Source organism: Myzus persicae, unplaced genomic scaffold (assembly GCF_001856785.1).
Source record: "Myzus persicae strain clone G006 unplaced genomic scaffold, MPER_G0061.0, whole genome shotgun sequence".
Taxonomy (NCBI): domain Eukaryota; kingdom Metazoa; phylum Arthropoda; class Insecta; order Hemiptera; family Aphididae; genus Myzus; species Myzus persicae.
The window spans coordinates 108,739-125,821 of NW_019102414.1; the positions used below are offsets into that span (position 1 = coordinate 108,739).

A 17,083-nucleotide genomic window follows, 5' to 3' on the forward strand; every position below is an offset into this window, starting at 1 on the left:
TTATAAATAAATTTATAAAAAAAAGATTAGTAAAGTCATAAAATAGTTAAATGCATTTTATTGTAGAATAGTTTTTATAAATAACAAAATGTAAAGTAATAACAATTAATTAATCCGTAACTAATATTTTATTTTCTGTGTCATCTTGATTAATAATTGCTTGGATTTCCCACACACACAAAACTCAAGGAGTTCAATTTTTTTTAATGTCAATATATTCATAATACATATAAAAATGTTTTAAAAGACTAAGACTTAGTTACAAAATAATGACAAACTCTAATAAACATCATCAAATTTTTAAAATAATATTTAAACATGGATATTTACATTCATAAAGAGTTTATAATATAATAAACGTATTAAAAACAAATGGTTAACATGAAACAAATTATGTCTTACCACTGCAAGGAGTATCTATCATTTCTGTTTTTTTTTCACTTTCATTGTATGTTTTCATATATCTTTTTAACTCTGCTGTCGCTTTGTTTATCCTAAAACAGTGAATTATAATTTATTAATATTAATTTTAAATAAAATGATTTAGGGGGACTAATATGGAACAATTGTGCAGGAGTTTGATAATATGCAAATTGCAATATCCAGTGGATGTTTCAGTTTCTCCACTGGCTCGTTAATAGTTATATTTTCATATTATCCTTAGTACCTTGTCATGAATTATTTAAAAATAGATTAATAAAAACAGACACTCTTTCATTCGTTTAGAAAAATATATTGCATTCTAAATTTAACTTCATAAAAAAGTATATATTCTTATGATATAAAAAAAAATCTTAAAATATTTTTTTTTTTTAAATACACCAGCTAAAACATTTTTCAAACTTAGAATCAATAAAAAATACCAAATACATGTAGGATATAATTTTATAATTTATGCTAAGTTTTTTGCTGGAAGAATTTGGCTGCTACAGTTGCCAAAACCAACTCTGTATCCATTTCCTTGACAAAATCCTGATAATGTTACTTCGTCTCCATCTTCAAAAAATTTCAACTTTCTTTCACCCAGGTCTACAAATATTTTCCCTCCACGAGTTCTCTCTGTCAAACACGCACACTGTTCCTCTTCTGGACCACTAACTGTTCCAGATGATAATAAATCGCCTGGTTGTAAATTGCAGCCATTAATAGTATGATGAGCGATTTGTTGTAAAGGAGTCCAGTACATATACTTATAGTTGGTGTTACAGATGGAATGAGTTAGCTGCGATTTTTGACCACGGACACTTGCGTTTAAATTTATGTCAAAATTGTATTTAATGTCGTGTAGTAAATACTTCAAAGGAGTTGGATCTTGTTTAAAGTTGTCTGTTTTAAATTCTTCTAAAGCTTCCATTGTCACTATCCAGGGTGAAATAGTTGTAATACAATTTTTTGAAAGGAATGGTCCAAGAAAATATGATTCCCATTTCTGTGTGTCTCTGGCGCTCCAATCGTTCAATAAAACCATACCAAATATGTGATCACAAGCTTTGTTAATCGGTATCGGTTCACCCAAAGAATTCAATGAACCACCCACAAAAAATGCCACTTCTAGTTCATAGTCTAACATTTCTGTGGGACCAAATTTTACTTGTCCGTCTTTTAAATACTGCCCATTTGGTCGAACAACTGGCGTACCTGATATTCTAATTGATGATGATCGACTATGATATGCAATTGGCATATTTTTCCAATTATCTGCTATAGGTTTATCAGGTGCAAAGAGGGAACCGCAATTGTAAGCATGATAATATGATGAAAAAAAATCAGTAAAATTACCTATTGTAGTAGGCAAATGCATTTCAACTTCATTTTGATTCCAAAATACTCCGTTATTCAAATTCTCAGAATTTTCAATGCTTAAGTAAGATTGAATTGACTTACGAGCTTGGGACCATGTGTTTTTACTTGAAGCCATTAAACTTTGAAGCGATGGCTGTTGAAATACTTCATATAAAGGATGGTCAAAAACATTTTTGGAGTATTTTAAATCCAGAATTTTATCACCAATAGCAACTCCTATGCGATGTGTTGAATTGTCGGCAGTTGAGAATACACCATATGGTAAATTTTCAATTGGAAAATGTGATTCGCTAGAGTATGATATATAACTTTTCATAGGCATGTTGACACAACTTGGTAATATAGGAAAAAGTGAAAATTTTAAAACACCATAAACCGACCACTTAATACTGATTAGTGATAATGGTTTTTTTTTTCATATAAAGGAAGTTTCTTATCATTACATAACCTAGTTTGGTTCATCAAAATTAAAAAAACTATACCTTAGGTCAATATTTACAACCAATGTTTTGTAATTTTTTTTAAAGGTTAGCAGTTTCAATATTTTTTTTTTATTTTAATATTACAACACATTAGGTATTTGGATGCGTTTAATTTCAAAATGATAACATAAATAAAGGTACAGTGATCATTTTATACATCTATGTAACCTCTAACAAAGGTTAAATAAATATATTTAATTGATTATCAATTAATTTCTATATAATATGGTATGTTAAAACAAAGTGCCTATCTCCTCTGATTAGAAGATTTTATTTTTATTATTGAGATGTTTAATAATTAAAATTAATTTTTTATGCTACTAACCTACCCTTGTATCTAATCTTTGTCTTGGCATATAATTTAATGAGTTTTCTAATACTTACAAAAGTATATCCTTGCCAAATTCTTCTAGGAATTCAACTTTGCGTTGAGCAAAAATAACTTGTTGTTCAATTTCAATGGACTTCATGGTTAAGATACTATCGATCAGTTTGACTACAGCAGAAATATTCATAGGATTGTCGCTCATTTTGATTTCAATTAATTGTAACAGCAAACGACTACTTTTTTGAACATTCTATAACACGATGAAAAAAATGTTTTATAAACGAATTAATATTCAATAATTAATATACTAACATTTATTTTCTCTACTTCAGCCAGTAAAATTTCAGAAGCTCGATCAGTGTTGTGTAACATCTAAAATGGTAATATTTAAATGAATATTGCTTATTGTACATCATAAGGTTGTGTTTGTTTATTCTTACTTTCCAAACAAATCGAGCATATTTAACTGTCAACAGGATAGAAGTTAATGAAGAGTTTGCTGTACTTATGTAATGTTCATATAATTCGCATACTCTATCATTACAATTTCTTCGTCTTTCCAAATTAATCCTTCTTTGGATTATTAACTTTTTGTCAGGAGATACACTGTCTAACATATCTAGAATTTGAGCAGCCTTATCGTATTGCCCTAAAGAAATAATATTTGTTTAAAAAAAAAAAATATGAAATTTAAGACGTTTATAAAACAGGATAGTACTAAAAAAAAAATGAGTTACCATTATTTTCTAAATGTAGAGCCCACGTTAAGTTAATACCAGGCTTATTTTTATGGTGAACAGTACATGCTCTAATGTATATGTCCTCAATACGGTTTTTAACTTCGTGGTCATCAGATTCAAGACTCTCTAAATAACTTACATACTATACGGAAAATCATTAATTAATATTTTCAAATGGAAATTAGTCTATCTTATAATAATTATTACCTTAGTCCAAAATTCTTCATAAAGAGCACAAGCAATTAAACACCTTTCAAATAACACCACAATGCGTCTGTATGAACCATGACCAATTTCAAATTCCAAATATTCTTTCCAGTTTCTAATTTGAGATCTTTCTAAAGGTTTTACGTGAAAATATGGCCGCTTAATCTAAAACATAAAAAAAATTAAAAAAGTGCTCAATAAAGTTAAGTAAACAAAGTCTAGAACTGACCATTTCTTCATAGGGTAATCGTAATGCAACCATTTCTGCTGTGTGCTTATGTATTGCAATACGTGATGCAATCATCTTCTCTTTCATTAAATTTTCTTCCTTGGTGCGCTAAAAAAGTGTAACAAACATATAAAATTACTCATTTTAAAGACATGATTAATTTCATAGATTACTTGTTCCATAGGATCTGCCATGTCGTCAGAGTCGGAACCAGAATCTATTTTTCTACCGTGGGTTTTTTTAGCGTCAGCTTCTTTAATCTCGGCTAATACTTCTTTTCTTAACTCCAAAAATTTAACAGCCTCCAATATTTTATTTTTAGGATACTTTTTAACATAGTCTTTGAAACTAAAAAATAAAATAAAATAAAAAATATATTTATAAATTTCATATGCTGTATTAATATTACCATTCAAAATTATTTAAAAATCCATGAGTAGGAGTAGCAATTAGACGTTCATATATTTCTGTAACTTTTGAATATTGTTTGCATTCCAATTCAAACTTAATGTAATGATCCCATAATCGATCCGATCTTAAAAAATTTAATTTCTACCATTAGTACAATCATTTCAAGTTGATTTAAAAATATATTTACCTAAATTCAATTCCACAAGCTTCTACTGCCCTTTCAAATTGTTCCCTTATCATGTCTTCATCATCTGGATAAGCTGATTTCATATAACCCATATAATGAATCCATAGGTCAACACTCAATGGTATAGCTTTTAATCCACGATCAAATACCTGTGCACAATTTAAAACAAATAAATTATATAAACTAAATAAAATATTAATAATTTTAAGTTCACTTAAATATTATATAATCATGCCTTTAACAAAAGGATTTAAATCTAATACATTTACAAATAACCTTATGACTAGTTTTATAAATCACCGCTTACCCAAAATATATCCAAAACAGCTCTTGGCGTGTGTCGCAATGCCGCATTATGTTTTCTTATCATTAAATTAAATTTAACAAATACTCAACTTAATTAATAAAAAAAAAAAAATATAATAACTAAAATAGTAACCTAATAATAATAACAATGATTCATCTTAATTACTTAATTGTAATATAATTACAAAAACTTAAAACATAATTATTTGTATTACACCTAATAAATTTTTTAAACCACGCCATGTTATTTAATTAACAAATACAGTATACAAATTAATGATATTTAAGAATCAAATAAACATAATTTTCACGCTTTATAGTGAAATTCGTGCTTTTTTGGGCCACGGTGGAGCGTGCAGTGTTTTGTGCTTTATCCAGCAGCAACCTGATGAAAAATATCTAGACTAAAATCATGTTAAATAGTTATAAAGAAAACCTTGAAAAATTTTTACTAAGAGGGAAATATATTTTGGGCAAAGGATAAAATCAATCACAACACCTGAAAAGTTGAGATATTTTTAAGTATCATAAAAAATATTAACAATAGTAATAAAAAAAAAAACAAATATCATTTTTGCATTTTTTTAAGTAAAATGTTTAAAAACTAAAAGTATGTTAAAAACTGTAAGCTTGGTTTGGATGACACATGATGAAGGTTTGAATGATGTTGAGTTTTTTGAAAATAACACTTGAGACTAATATTAAGATGTATCCATAAATCCATGATAAACATAATTGCATCTTTGTCTTCACATCAGAAGACATACTTAATTGTAATATATAACTTAATAACTTATTTTATTATAAATACATTTAAATTAAAACACAAACTGAATAACTATTACAATGCTCAGTGGTTAGTCGAAAATATAGTTTATAAAATAACAATCACAGTAATAATAAATAACTTTAGGAAGAATATAATTTTTTTAGTAAACAGTCGTTTGTGTTTTGAACAGTAATTATTATAATAAAATTAAAACATTTGAAATATTGATAGTAAAAATTCAAACATTTATAATGTTAGTAATAAAATTATAAGCTACCAACAACAATCTATGGTCATAATAATAAATGCTTGAGCATCTTGAATACTTCTCTCTTTATGATGGTTGCCACAAATAAACGACAGTACAATCTTCACATTACAACAAATTAATAAATACTTTTATACATTGTGAATCATTGTAATTTGTAATAATTACTTTTTAACAATCAAGTTTCATATATTTACTTATTACTATATCTTATATAATATATATTATTAAAACATGTTATCAACCATAAAACTATAAAATAATTTAACAGTTTAAAATAACAGTTTACATAAATTTACAATAATTCTTCTTCTAATTGGTATTTTTTATTTATTCTTAACGGTATTATCAATCACAACACAAACAGGTAAAAAAAAAGAATAATTTAAAATTATTCAAAATAATAATGTTGTATAACTGTCAGTAATAATACTGATGGGAACAATAATTTAAATTTAATTATGTATCCCACACTACTCCCAAACATGTGTATACAATTCTACAACCATTGCAGTTATTTATTTTTGGATTTAATTTAAGAAATAAATATGGAATTGTCTGTTTCAATTCATAAAATAAAAATATTAACTCACTTTTTCGCAGTTTTCTTTAGTTCCATTTTTTCTTTCATAGTCAGCATATTTCCTCCAATAACCATAACAGTATGGATATAAATCTAAAAAGGCATCATAAGCTTCACGTGCTGCTTCAATATTTTTCTGAAGACAATAAAAATAATTAATCGAAATTATACAAGTAACTTGATTAAATAAAAATATGATAAACTTTATAAATGTACCGCTCCATCAACATATTGTAATAAGTAGGTCCAACCAATGAAGTCAGATGGATCATCACGCACAGTTTGCCAAAACTTATCAAGTTCTCTAAGTTTTTTGGATTCCTTTTCTTTATCAATCTAATAAAATTAATAAATATTCAAGTTTACAAGTAATACAGTAGTATAAAATAATAATCTATTTCTCAATTATGAGCATACAGTTTTTGATCTTTTCTTTAATGAACTGTCCTTGCTTGATCTATCTTTGCTTGGTGTTCTTGAACGTTTTTTGTCAACTCTTTTCGAATCTTCTTTCCTTGACCGATCTTTTGACTTAGAATCTAGAAAGAACAAATAATTAATAATAGTGAATTTATAAAAAAAATGTACTCTAAAAGCTAAGTACAGTAATAAACTCTCATATTATTCATGTTTTTTTTTAGTAATTTACAAGTGTTGGACTATAAAAAATAAAAAAACTGTTCTTAACTTAAGTGTATAGTATACATTAATGTTTAATAATTAAAGAAAAGTAAATAATAATAAATACTAAATAATATTCTATTTGAAATCAATAACAAGATAATAATCTATAACTATAAGATGCAACTCTAAAATACTATAATCACAGTGACATGTTTTTTAAATTTTTTATGTTATTAGTTGAACACTCATATTTTAAATTTCCAGCACAACAGTAAATTTATTTATCTTACAATGATAATACACCTGTTTTTATTATTATTTGTTTGTGTTCACCTTCACATTTGGAGCAAATGCTTGAATCTTCAAGTTTGAGGGTGTTTTCTGATAGTAGGCTAAATCTAGTTAGTATTTTTGTTGTTGTGAAATGAGGGTTCAAATACTCAAATAATAGATTCTAAGTCATTTTTATAATAATTAACAAATCAGAGGAATAACAGGAGTATGTAATCATGCAATGGCAAATTTCAAAAAAAAATATTTTTAATTAAAAACAAATAACTATCACGAGTTTAAGACAACAATTTTACATTTTTAACAAATATTTATACCAGCATATTCTAGACATAATCATTATTGTATTTTATAATTTATTCAGATTTAACACATCCATTATGGTGACCTACTCAATGATGGGGTACTTAGAACCTACTATACAGCACAATCAACCATCTTGTTTTTTTTTTAAAATAATTTATGATTTAAATGTTACTAGTCAGTTACAAGAATGTTTAAATTATTCACTGAGTATTTAAAATTGTTATCATTAAATTGACTAGTTTATTTATATTGGAGACTTAAGAGCCAAACATATTAACTCTCAGATATGTTTGGGTATCTAGCCTCCGCATTATAAATACATATTGGTCTAGATCAAAAAATATATTATACTATAATGTATTAAGTGTATTATTTGTATTAATATAAATTGATATCAGTATAGCAATAACATTATATTTGAAATAGAATAATTCAAGAATGTATTGGTTGTTCAATAATATCATAGACCTGTTGTACTAACAGTCTGGCCTATATTAGTTGTCAGTCAAACATAGAGCAGTGGTACAGCCTTTAATGTCTATAGCATGTAATAAAACTAGTATTGATAATGTACTATAATATTTTAGTGCAGTCTGCGGTTTAAGATTTTCTATCTTGGTGCAGTCATAAGTCACACACTCAAGCACGAGAACCACAACCAAGGTATATTTATCAAAAATAAAGACACCTTGGCTGCTCTCACTGATATGTACGAAAAACAGATTAAATATAGATACAATATCTATACATAGTACATACAAAATGTCAGTGCAAAAAAATTTCTCTTATGTTTTTAAAATATTGAAAGTATTTAACAACTATTTATTTAATCTATACATTTTAAATTATTTTAACATTTACTCTGCCAATCAAAAACTATAAAGAACAATTTTGAAATTTCTTTTTAACTTTAAGGAATGTTGCAGCAAGTTTGTCAAATAAAGTTGGGATCACAAACTAAAAATAATACATAACTCATTAAAACATCATATTCTCCTAGAAATTGAGATCACCTTCAACCTTACCGACAATTAAATCTAACAACATAATATACATAATGCATAAAAATTACCTGATTTTTTATCATATTTTTTCTTGTTGCTTTCTTTTTCTTTTGTTTCTTTTTTTATTTTTTTTGTATCTTTTTCATACTTATCTTTATCATTAGCATTTGTCGCTTCAACTTCTATTTTATTAACATCCTACATAAATATTTAATGTAATTATAGTTTACACAAAAGAAAATGTAATAAAGAAAAAACATACTTCATCACTATCACCAGCTACTTCGTCACAAACAATCATTTCTGATAATTCCAGCTCTTCTTTACCATCTTCAGAATTATTTTGACTGTCTTTAGACTCATCTTCATCACTTTTTTTCTCTTCATTTCCGTTTTCATTTTTCATGGCTACTGAGTTATCTTCTAATTCATTCATATTTTTTAGCTAAAAAATAAAAGATATAGTTTAATTTACTAAAATATGCAGATATTATTTTTTTATTCAACACACTTCTAAGAAACCCAAAACTTCAACAAATATTTTACTTATAATTTTTTTGATTTAATAGAATTTGTAATTACTAAGAAATTAAATAATTATTTTAATTTCATTATATTTATTAATAACGGTTATAAGCCCAATTGATATACAATAGTTTTCTAAATTAACATTCTGAATAAATATACATAAACATGTACCCACTAAATAGGATAAAAAAGAAAAACAAATTTGTAATTTGGCTATAGTAACATACAACAATTAAAGTAGGAATTTATAATTAAATTATACAATTATGAGTTTACTAGTAGCTTGAAAATCTGTTAATTAAAGATTGAGTTACATAACAGATTTAAATCTAAATTTTAAAATAGACAAGATTATTTTTTTTTTTAAATATACATAAGCTAAAAATATTACAAATTATATGTACACCATTTCCTTACATTAAAAGATCTTAAATTACGACTACACTAATTTAAAGTATGCCAATAAAAATATATAGGTGTTCTTTTTTAATTCCAAATCATTTAAGTAGTAAGTTACCTCATTTTCATGATCAGCTAAACCATTTGAGTCTTGGGTTTTGTTCTCAGTTCCATTTGAATTTTTTTTTTCCATTTTCATCTAGTCATTAAAACAAAATAGAATAAAATAAATACATTTAATATAATACACATACTGATATATATTTACTATAGTAATTATATTAATGGTTAAGACATAATTCTAAGTATCTATAAATAACTAAATAAATATGAGTAATTTATCAAAAATGAAAAAATTACTATACCTACTAAAATAAAATATCCAACTGAATATTTTTATTGAGGCTTATTGTAAAAGCAAAATTTAATTTAAAAAAATGTTAACATTGTGCAATTTTCTTAAAATTCATATGAACGGATAATGTTATATAACAATATATCAAATAATTTAGCATCGCAGACATCGTCTTAGTTATGAGTGATACATTTTTTAATGTAGTTACAAATATTTTTAAAGAAAGTATTTTAACTTTTAAAATTAATTGAATTTTTGATTGATTGATTTATTTTAAACCAATGTTATTAATTCAATCTACAATCTATGATAATCACTTTGTATGGTATGTGTTTAAAATAAAAACATAACATTAATTACTACAGTACTTTATTCAAAAGTAATTATTTTTTGATGTTTTAAAATAGATGCAGTCAAGATTTAACAAAAAATTAAATAATTTACTATTAAGGTATATAATAAGATTTTATTAAGAGCGTAATATCAAATAATATCAAAAACACAAGCTTTTATTTAATCACTAGCTATTAAAATAATTTATTTTTTATGCATGAGCAACAACTTAAGTATAATAGAGAATAATCAGATTTTATAACGAAAATATGTTTATTATTACTGGTTTAAACAAAATAGAAAAATTATGTAGGTAGTAGATATTAATACAAACCTTTAATTCTTTTTCATCAGCATTCACAGAAGAAATTAGTTTTTCCAATTCATCATAAACTTTTTCAGATTTCCGTGAAAAATCGTTTTCAGAGTCAGATGACATTATCCTAAATTAAATTGAAATTTAAGTCAACAACATTCCTTTACAGATCTAAAACAGTTACAAATTCTAATGTTAGCAGTTTACTATCTTGGGATGTATCATTACTTCTTTCAAATTCAGGAGTCTTGAGGATGAAAGGTAATCAATATTCAATAGTTATTGTATCCGTACTCTATACACATTACACATATATTACAACATTCAAAATATTAATAGTGAAAACTATAATTATATGATATATTTCAGAAAAATACACAATATTTATTAAAAATGTGCATTGTACATTAACTCATCAATTGATCGAAAAATCATAAAATGTAAAATTACAGCTGTAGGCACTAGGCGGCGAATGACATAACAATTTTCTAATAAATACAGTTGAAAACCACAGGTAAATAACAACGAAATTATGAACCATAAATATTAAGATTATATTGATGTGCAAAATTATAAACACTTAAAATTAAAACTTAAAAGGAAAAATATTATTGCAATAACCAATAATACTTATGGTTATTACTTATTATTTACTTGCCGAGGCATAATAGTGCATTGATATTTGATAAGCTGTGTGTTGATAATATCGCCATTTTGAGTTTTGAGAGTAAAGTTGTACACAACACAATATTTTCTCCAAGAAATACATTTTTCCATGATTTTATACATAACACATTTTTAATTAGGTATAATTTCAAAATCTAAATATTAATACGTCATATTTTGTAAAATCTAAAATAATGTCGCCATGTCGCCATCATTATATTAAAAATAAGTAACAACTATAACACACACCAAGTTTGAATTAATATATTTTATAAATACGAATACTTCAATATAAATATTATTTTAAATTATTTTAATTTATCATAGTATTATCAATGAATACTCAAAGTCCAATTTTGAGGAAATTAAATAGGTATTGAGTTTATATTATAATCGATTTTGAGTTATTACTTATTAATTAGTATTTACCAATATATAGTCGCTTACAAAATTCATTATTAGACCGAATGAGATATTTATACTTTATTCAGGTATTTAATTATGGTTTACGAATCGAAGCTTCTAATTAGGTAACTACATTGCAATTGTCAGGCATCTATCGATTTACCTAACCTAACCTAACCATAAGTTCTTAAGGCGGATGTCCACTATGCACGTACGCGTGTACGTGCAGAAAAATGGTTTGCTGTGATTGGTTGGTATCCATGGTAAGCTTTTGGTATTCTAGTGTTTTCGAGCCGAGTTTTGAATACACCGTGTTTCGCTATCATACACGTAACATTTTGGAAGTGGACGTTTTGTAGTGTCTTGGTTACTTAGAAATACAATTGTATTACCACACGGTATAAAGTTGAATCAAATTCAATTTTGTGGTATCATTGGTAAACTCGGCATACCATGAATGGATACCAGTTAATACCTGCTTTCAAACACGTGGTTCAGCCAACCCAGAATCGAATCGAATCGAAAATTATATGTCATTTGTGCACGTACACGTGAACGTGTATAGTGGAAACCCGCCTATATGCAAATGTGAGGAACACGGTTCACTGTGTATTGGAAACTTGGCTTCATATTATTTACTCATTTATACATATACATATACATATATGTATATATATTTATTCTATTTACTCATTCGTATACTACAATTTAGACCTTAGTGGCTTAGTATATGAAAGGGGATTCACAACTCGCCGTGTCGTGTAGAGTTGAATATTATATTCAACTTGTAGGTATCTTGTAACGAACATTTTGTTACCAATGTACCAAACCACTGACTTTTATTCTGTAACCAAATTACCAACAATTTGGTATCTACCTATTGGCTATTAATATGAATTATGAAGAGCAGACAAGCAGAGATCCACATTATAGTTTTCATGTAGGTATATTATATTAAAACATGAATATTATTATGGAGACTAGTGAACAAGTATAAAAAATATAATATATTAATACATGTAAATAAATTGGATTGCCGCCGACTTCGACGAGGAGAAATAATACTAGGGTAGGTAGGTAATTGTAATAATTTTACACTAAGCAGTTCTTTATTTTATTTTTTGTTTTCAATCTTCAAAAACTTAAATAATTGGGAATTTTCAGTCGTAAAATTAAATTAAATCTAATCTGTGATTATACACTTATGCTATTATATTTATAGATTTTTTTTATTTTATACCTATACTCAAATACTCGATTGTCGCCGTCGAAATGTCGAATCATGAGTCATAACAAAATTTATATTTTCATTATTTCGATAAGACATTCTTGAAATTTATTGCAGTATTGCTGACTGTTCAATTGTTGTACTATTGTAGTGGTAGATGGTACTATATCGGCTATTAAATAGTGCAGTAATTTATGCGGCCATACAGATAAACTGCTGCTCTGTAATGTAATACCACAGAATAGATTAAATCTTTAATAGGTAATACTGCACTATGTAATGTTATGAGTTAATAAATTGAAATATAAAATTAGTATTTGATTGGAAATACAGATACAGATGCTTTGATAAAATGTTAAGCAGCTTATAAAAGTATTTGATCATGCCAGTACCTACCAGTTAGTATATGTAAATGGTATGTATCTAAATCATCCAATGCCAATAAAGTATAAAATATATATTAAATAACACAAAATGTATACTGGTATTCAGACATTCACCAACTAATTTCTGATAAATGTTTAGGTACCTATGGGTTATAGTAGACACTAGAAAGCCTGGGTAAAATAATGATTAGTTGTATAGGTGAGGTACCCAGGGTAGGTAGTGCCCTGAGCCCCTAATAGGTATCGAATCAATGGGTATTATTTGCTATTAAGTTAAAAAAAAATTTGTAAAGTTGAAAAGAAACCAACGTCTTAAAGGAAAATACAATTTTTATTATCTTCTAATGAAAGTACCGAAACACAAGGTTTATAGAGTGTCATAAATCATAATAGTATAAGAATAATAATGATAGAATATTGTGCAATAAACCTAGAAAAAATCCACAAATAATGTTTATAATTATATAGGTATAATCGCAAATGAACCCTCAACTTATTCCCTTATGTAATATTCAGCGACTTACCGTGAATGGGGGAAGTTGTGATAATATTATGTTGACGTTATTTTCGTTATCACTTATCAAGGCAACGTGCGTGATCTATCAGATTATATTCCGTGATCTAAGGTTGTAAAATGGAAATTATTAACTAATCTTAGACATACAGAAATTTATATTATATAACGATATTCTTAATTGTTATAGTTAAATTGTTTAGACATTTTGAGTTTAGGTTCCTTTACATATCATGCTTGTGACGTAGTAATACAATGTAATATTATATTTTACTTCAATTTAATTCCTACACTTGTTGAATAGTTTTGTACCTATTACTTGTTTATTAATTCTAATTATAATATACTCATATCTTCGAGTTATCGACTAATTGTTCTATATTATGATTATTTATTTACATCATTGTTGAATTGTTTTTAATATTTTCACTTATTTAGTCTTATAATTTTATTTACATTAACATTTTATTCAGAGAATGTTTTACTTTTAACATGAATTATCAAAATGGATTGCAGACCTTGGTCAAGAGAATCAAAAAAGAAGTAAGTTTTGTAGTATAAGTAAAATTGTAAAATAATGTATTTTTCAAACCAATAGTAAGCGGCTATTTTAATTTGTTTCAACAATTATATTTGTATAAAAATTATAAATATATCTAGTACAGTATAGATAATAAAAGCATCAGGACTAGATATTGATGTTTGTCCTAAAAATCCTTAAGACATGCCTTTATAAGAAGTGTTTAAAAAAAATTACAAACATCACCTATTATATATGTTATATATATATATTATATATATGTTTTAATATAAACATATTTTGTTTTTAAATAGGTATTATTTAAAAAATTATATGTTACACCTAGTTTTATATTTTAATTGTTTAGATAAGTATGAAGTGAAAATTGAATCAAAATTTACTATTTTTCTGAATGTAGCATATGTACTATGAATTAAGTTATTTCTTAGTTTGTGATGTGTACTTCCCATTAGATTCATCTACAAAATAATATTTTTAACATGAACTAAGATGATAACTATCTTAGTTCATGTTTTTAACTCAGAATGAAGCCAGTATCCATTTACCTATAATTTTTATATTTTATTGTCACAAAATATACCTATATCATGTGACATGCATGTATTGTTATATTTCAAATATTCTAACATTCCATTCAAATGTATAAATATAAAAAATATGAAGAGTGCGAAACATTTTTATTAGATCACTAGCTGATCCTCTGCACTTTGCTGCCCATTAAAAAATTAATAGTGCTAACTCTATATGAATAATATGTTTTTTTTATAATATAGCAGTTAAAATATACTAAGTAATATCGTTACAACAATATTCAAATTATTTTGGATCATTATGTATTTTTATTCCTTTTTTAGAGAAAAGTCTGACAATTTATGTTTTCTATTAAATTGCGTTTGAATACACAATATTTTTTAATTTTATAATATATATATATATATATTTATATTATTGTATTATTATTATTATTTTTATAAACCAATAGCAATCTTATATAAACAAAAAATGTCCATCATAAATCTCAAAATGTCTGTTTGAGCATCTTCCGGGGTTGGACCTCTCCCTTTTTAAATTAATCTATCATCTTCCCAGAGGTCTAATCTATCTCTGTACCAAATTTAATCGCAATCAGAAGAACAGGCAGACATTTGTGTATTCATAGAATATGCTATTGAATACAATTTTTGAATTGAAAATCATCTTTGTATTAAATTAACAAAAAAAATCACATAATTCTTAATATTTTATAGAGAAAATTACTAAAAAAAAAATAAAAATAAAAAAATAAAAATAAATAACAAAATACAAACAAGTAATTTGGATTATTTTTATATAGTATATTTTGTTTTTTGCAGGTGGCAAGATTCAAGTATCGATCGATTAAAAGCTAGTAAAACAGTATGGCCTATTCCTCAAATCGAACAAGTTTTTTTGCCAGATTTTAAAATCAAATCTCAAATAAATGAATATTCATTTAAGGTACTTATCTAACTAAGAAATCAGATGTTTCATTTGAAACAATTTTAGATAATATTTTTCAAAACTTATTGAGTAATTTTTAAACAACTTGTCAATCCTAATAACTGACTTTCAACTTAATTAATTAGTACCTATCATTGTTTGAACACTTAGCTAATACTATAAAACAAACAATTGTTTAAATATAGGTACTAAGAATATATTGTTCTGTATTATATTTATTGGGTGTTCATAGTTGAAGGTAGTTAACATAAAGTATATTTTTAGAGCTTAGAATTCATTTGTAATGGTGCATTTGGAAAAGTCTACAAAGTTGAGAAATTGCATTCAAGTGGTGATTTATATGCTATGAAAATATTGGAAAAATCATCGGTAACTAAACTACAATTTAATTTTAATTTGTGTAAAATTATGAGTACTAAAATAATTTTGAGTATAATTAAAATGTATTTACAAATAATAGGTTGTGTGTGAGAATGGAGTACAACAAGTTAAGAATGAAGTACAAATTCAATCATTATGTGGTCATCATCCATTTATTGTGAATTGTCCATTCTTTTGGCAAAATAGAAATCAATTGTTCATTGGTGAGTTAATTATTAAATATATGTCACAAACGCAATTGATTTTTTTTGAATTTGTTACTTGCTGAATTTTTGTACTGTTTTTGTTTTTATTATTTGTAAACATTAATACTAATTTTTATAATTTTTAGTTAGCGAGTATGTTGGAGGCGGTGAATTATTGAAACTATTACAAAAATATGGACCATTACCAGAAGAATTATGTCGTGTATATTTTGCTGAATTAGTTGTTATAATAGGTATTATACATAGACTAATAAATACTTTATATTATTAATAAATTATAACTAATATTTAATGTAACACTATTGAAGTACATGTTGAAAATTTAGTTGTATGATATTGTTTAAATGTCTTCCATTCCGTAGAAATATTTTCTAACTTAACAGATGATAGCTCAGTGGTGTGTTAAATTTAAATTGTTAAAAGCTAAACATTTTAATTCATAATCACCATAATTAAACTTGGTTATCATCTACCATTCTAATCATATAATTAACTTACTATATTCAGATCTTATACTGTCATAAAATTTACCTATCAAATTTTGATTTTTTTTCTCAATACTAATGTTACTTTAAATTCGTAACTTATAGTATAAACCTCATAACTCTACTCTGTCCAGAGAATGAACCTACGGATTCTGCTGCTCATCCCCCCATGTCATCCTGCTATCAAAACCGATTCTCCTATGGCAGGGTGTTGAGTAGGGAAGTGCAAAAGAACTTATTTTGGTTGGGCAGCTGTGTGTTCTCTCACTGAACAGAGTATAGTCAGTCCTAGTAATGTAGCAAGTGTTTCTCCTGAACCTCAC

At 25.9% G+C, this 17,083-nt stretch overlaps 3 protein-coding genes across 10 annotated transcripts in view; 1 reads left to right on the top strand and 2 right to left on the bottom strand.

The window, feature by feature from the left end:
* Positions 1-120: 120 nt before the first annotated feature.
* Positions 121-11,098, bottom strand: LOC111032035 (pre-mRNA-processing factor 39-like). 4 transcript variants are annotated; one of them, XM_022312206.1, is made up of 18 exons: positions 10,698-11,098; positions 10,488-10,596; positions 9,584-9,664; positions 8,801-8,983; positions 8,607-8,736; positions 6,731-6,852; positions 6,530-6,649; positions 6,324-6,449; positions 4,388-4,536; positions 4,199-4,324; positions 3,963-4,137; positions 3,790-3,897; positions 3,561-3,725; positions 3,351-3,495; positions 3,054-3,262; positions 2,926-2,985; positions 2,670-2,863; positions 121-494 (listed from the first exon to the last, which is right to left on the bottom strand). In XM_022312206.1, exons 2-18 carry the CDS (start codon positions 10,590-10,592, stop codon positions 392-394), a joined length of 2,301 nt encoding a protein of 766 aa, XP_022167898.1. In that variant the 5' UTR covers positions 10,593-10,596; positions 10,698-11,098; the 3' UTR covers positions 121-391. The 4 variants fall into 4 exon arrangements, with proteins under 4 accessions (XP_022167898.1, XP_022167899.1, XP_022167901.1 ...); XM_022312207.1 differs by having other exon boundaries at positions 10,488-10,640; XM_022312209.1 differs by having other exon boundaries at positions 10,677-11,098.
* Positions 803-2,656, bottom strand: LOC111032037 (fumarylacetoacetase). The gene has a single exon (XM_022312210.1). The coding sequence runs from the start codon at positions 2,123-2,125 to the stop codon at positions 893-895; it is 1,233 nt and encodes a 410-aa protein (XP_022167902.1). The 5' UTR covers positions 2,126-2,656; the 3' UTR covers positions 803-892.
* Positions 11,099-13,619: 2,521 nt separating the features above from the next.
* Positions 13,620-17,083, top strand: part of LOC111032028 (serine/threonine-protein kinase S6KL) — a 57,955-nt gene continuing 54,491 nt past the window's right edge. For 2 of the 5 annotated variants that reach the window (XR_002604274.1, XM_022312185.1), the window contains exons 1-6: positions 13,620-13,780; positions 14,185-14,211; positions 15,562-15,685; positions 15,953-16,057; positions 16,149-16,272; positions 16,401-16,508. Coding sequence is in view for 4 of the 5 variants with exons in the window: in XM_022312185.1 (XP_022167877.1) it covers positions 13,635-13,780; positions 14,185-14,211; positions 15,562-15,685; positions 15,953-16,057; positions 16,149-16,272; positions 16,401-16,508 (634 nt within the window). In the remaining variant the exon portion in view is untranslated. The other 3 variants (XM_022312188.1, XM_022312187.1, XM_022312186.1) reach the window with 3 other exon arrangements.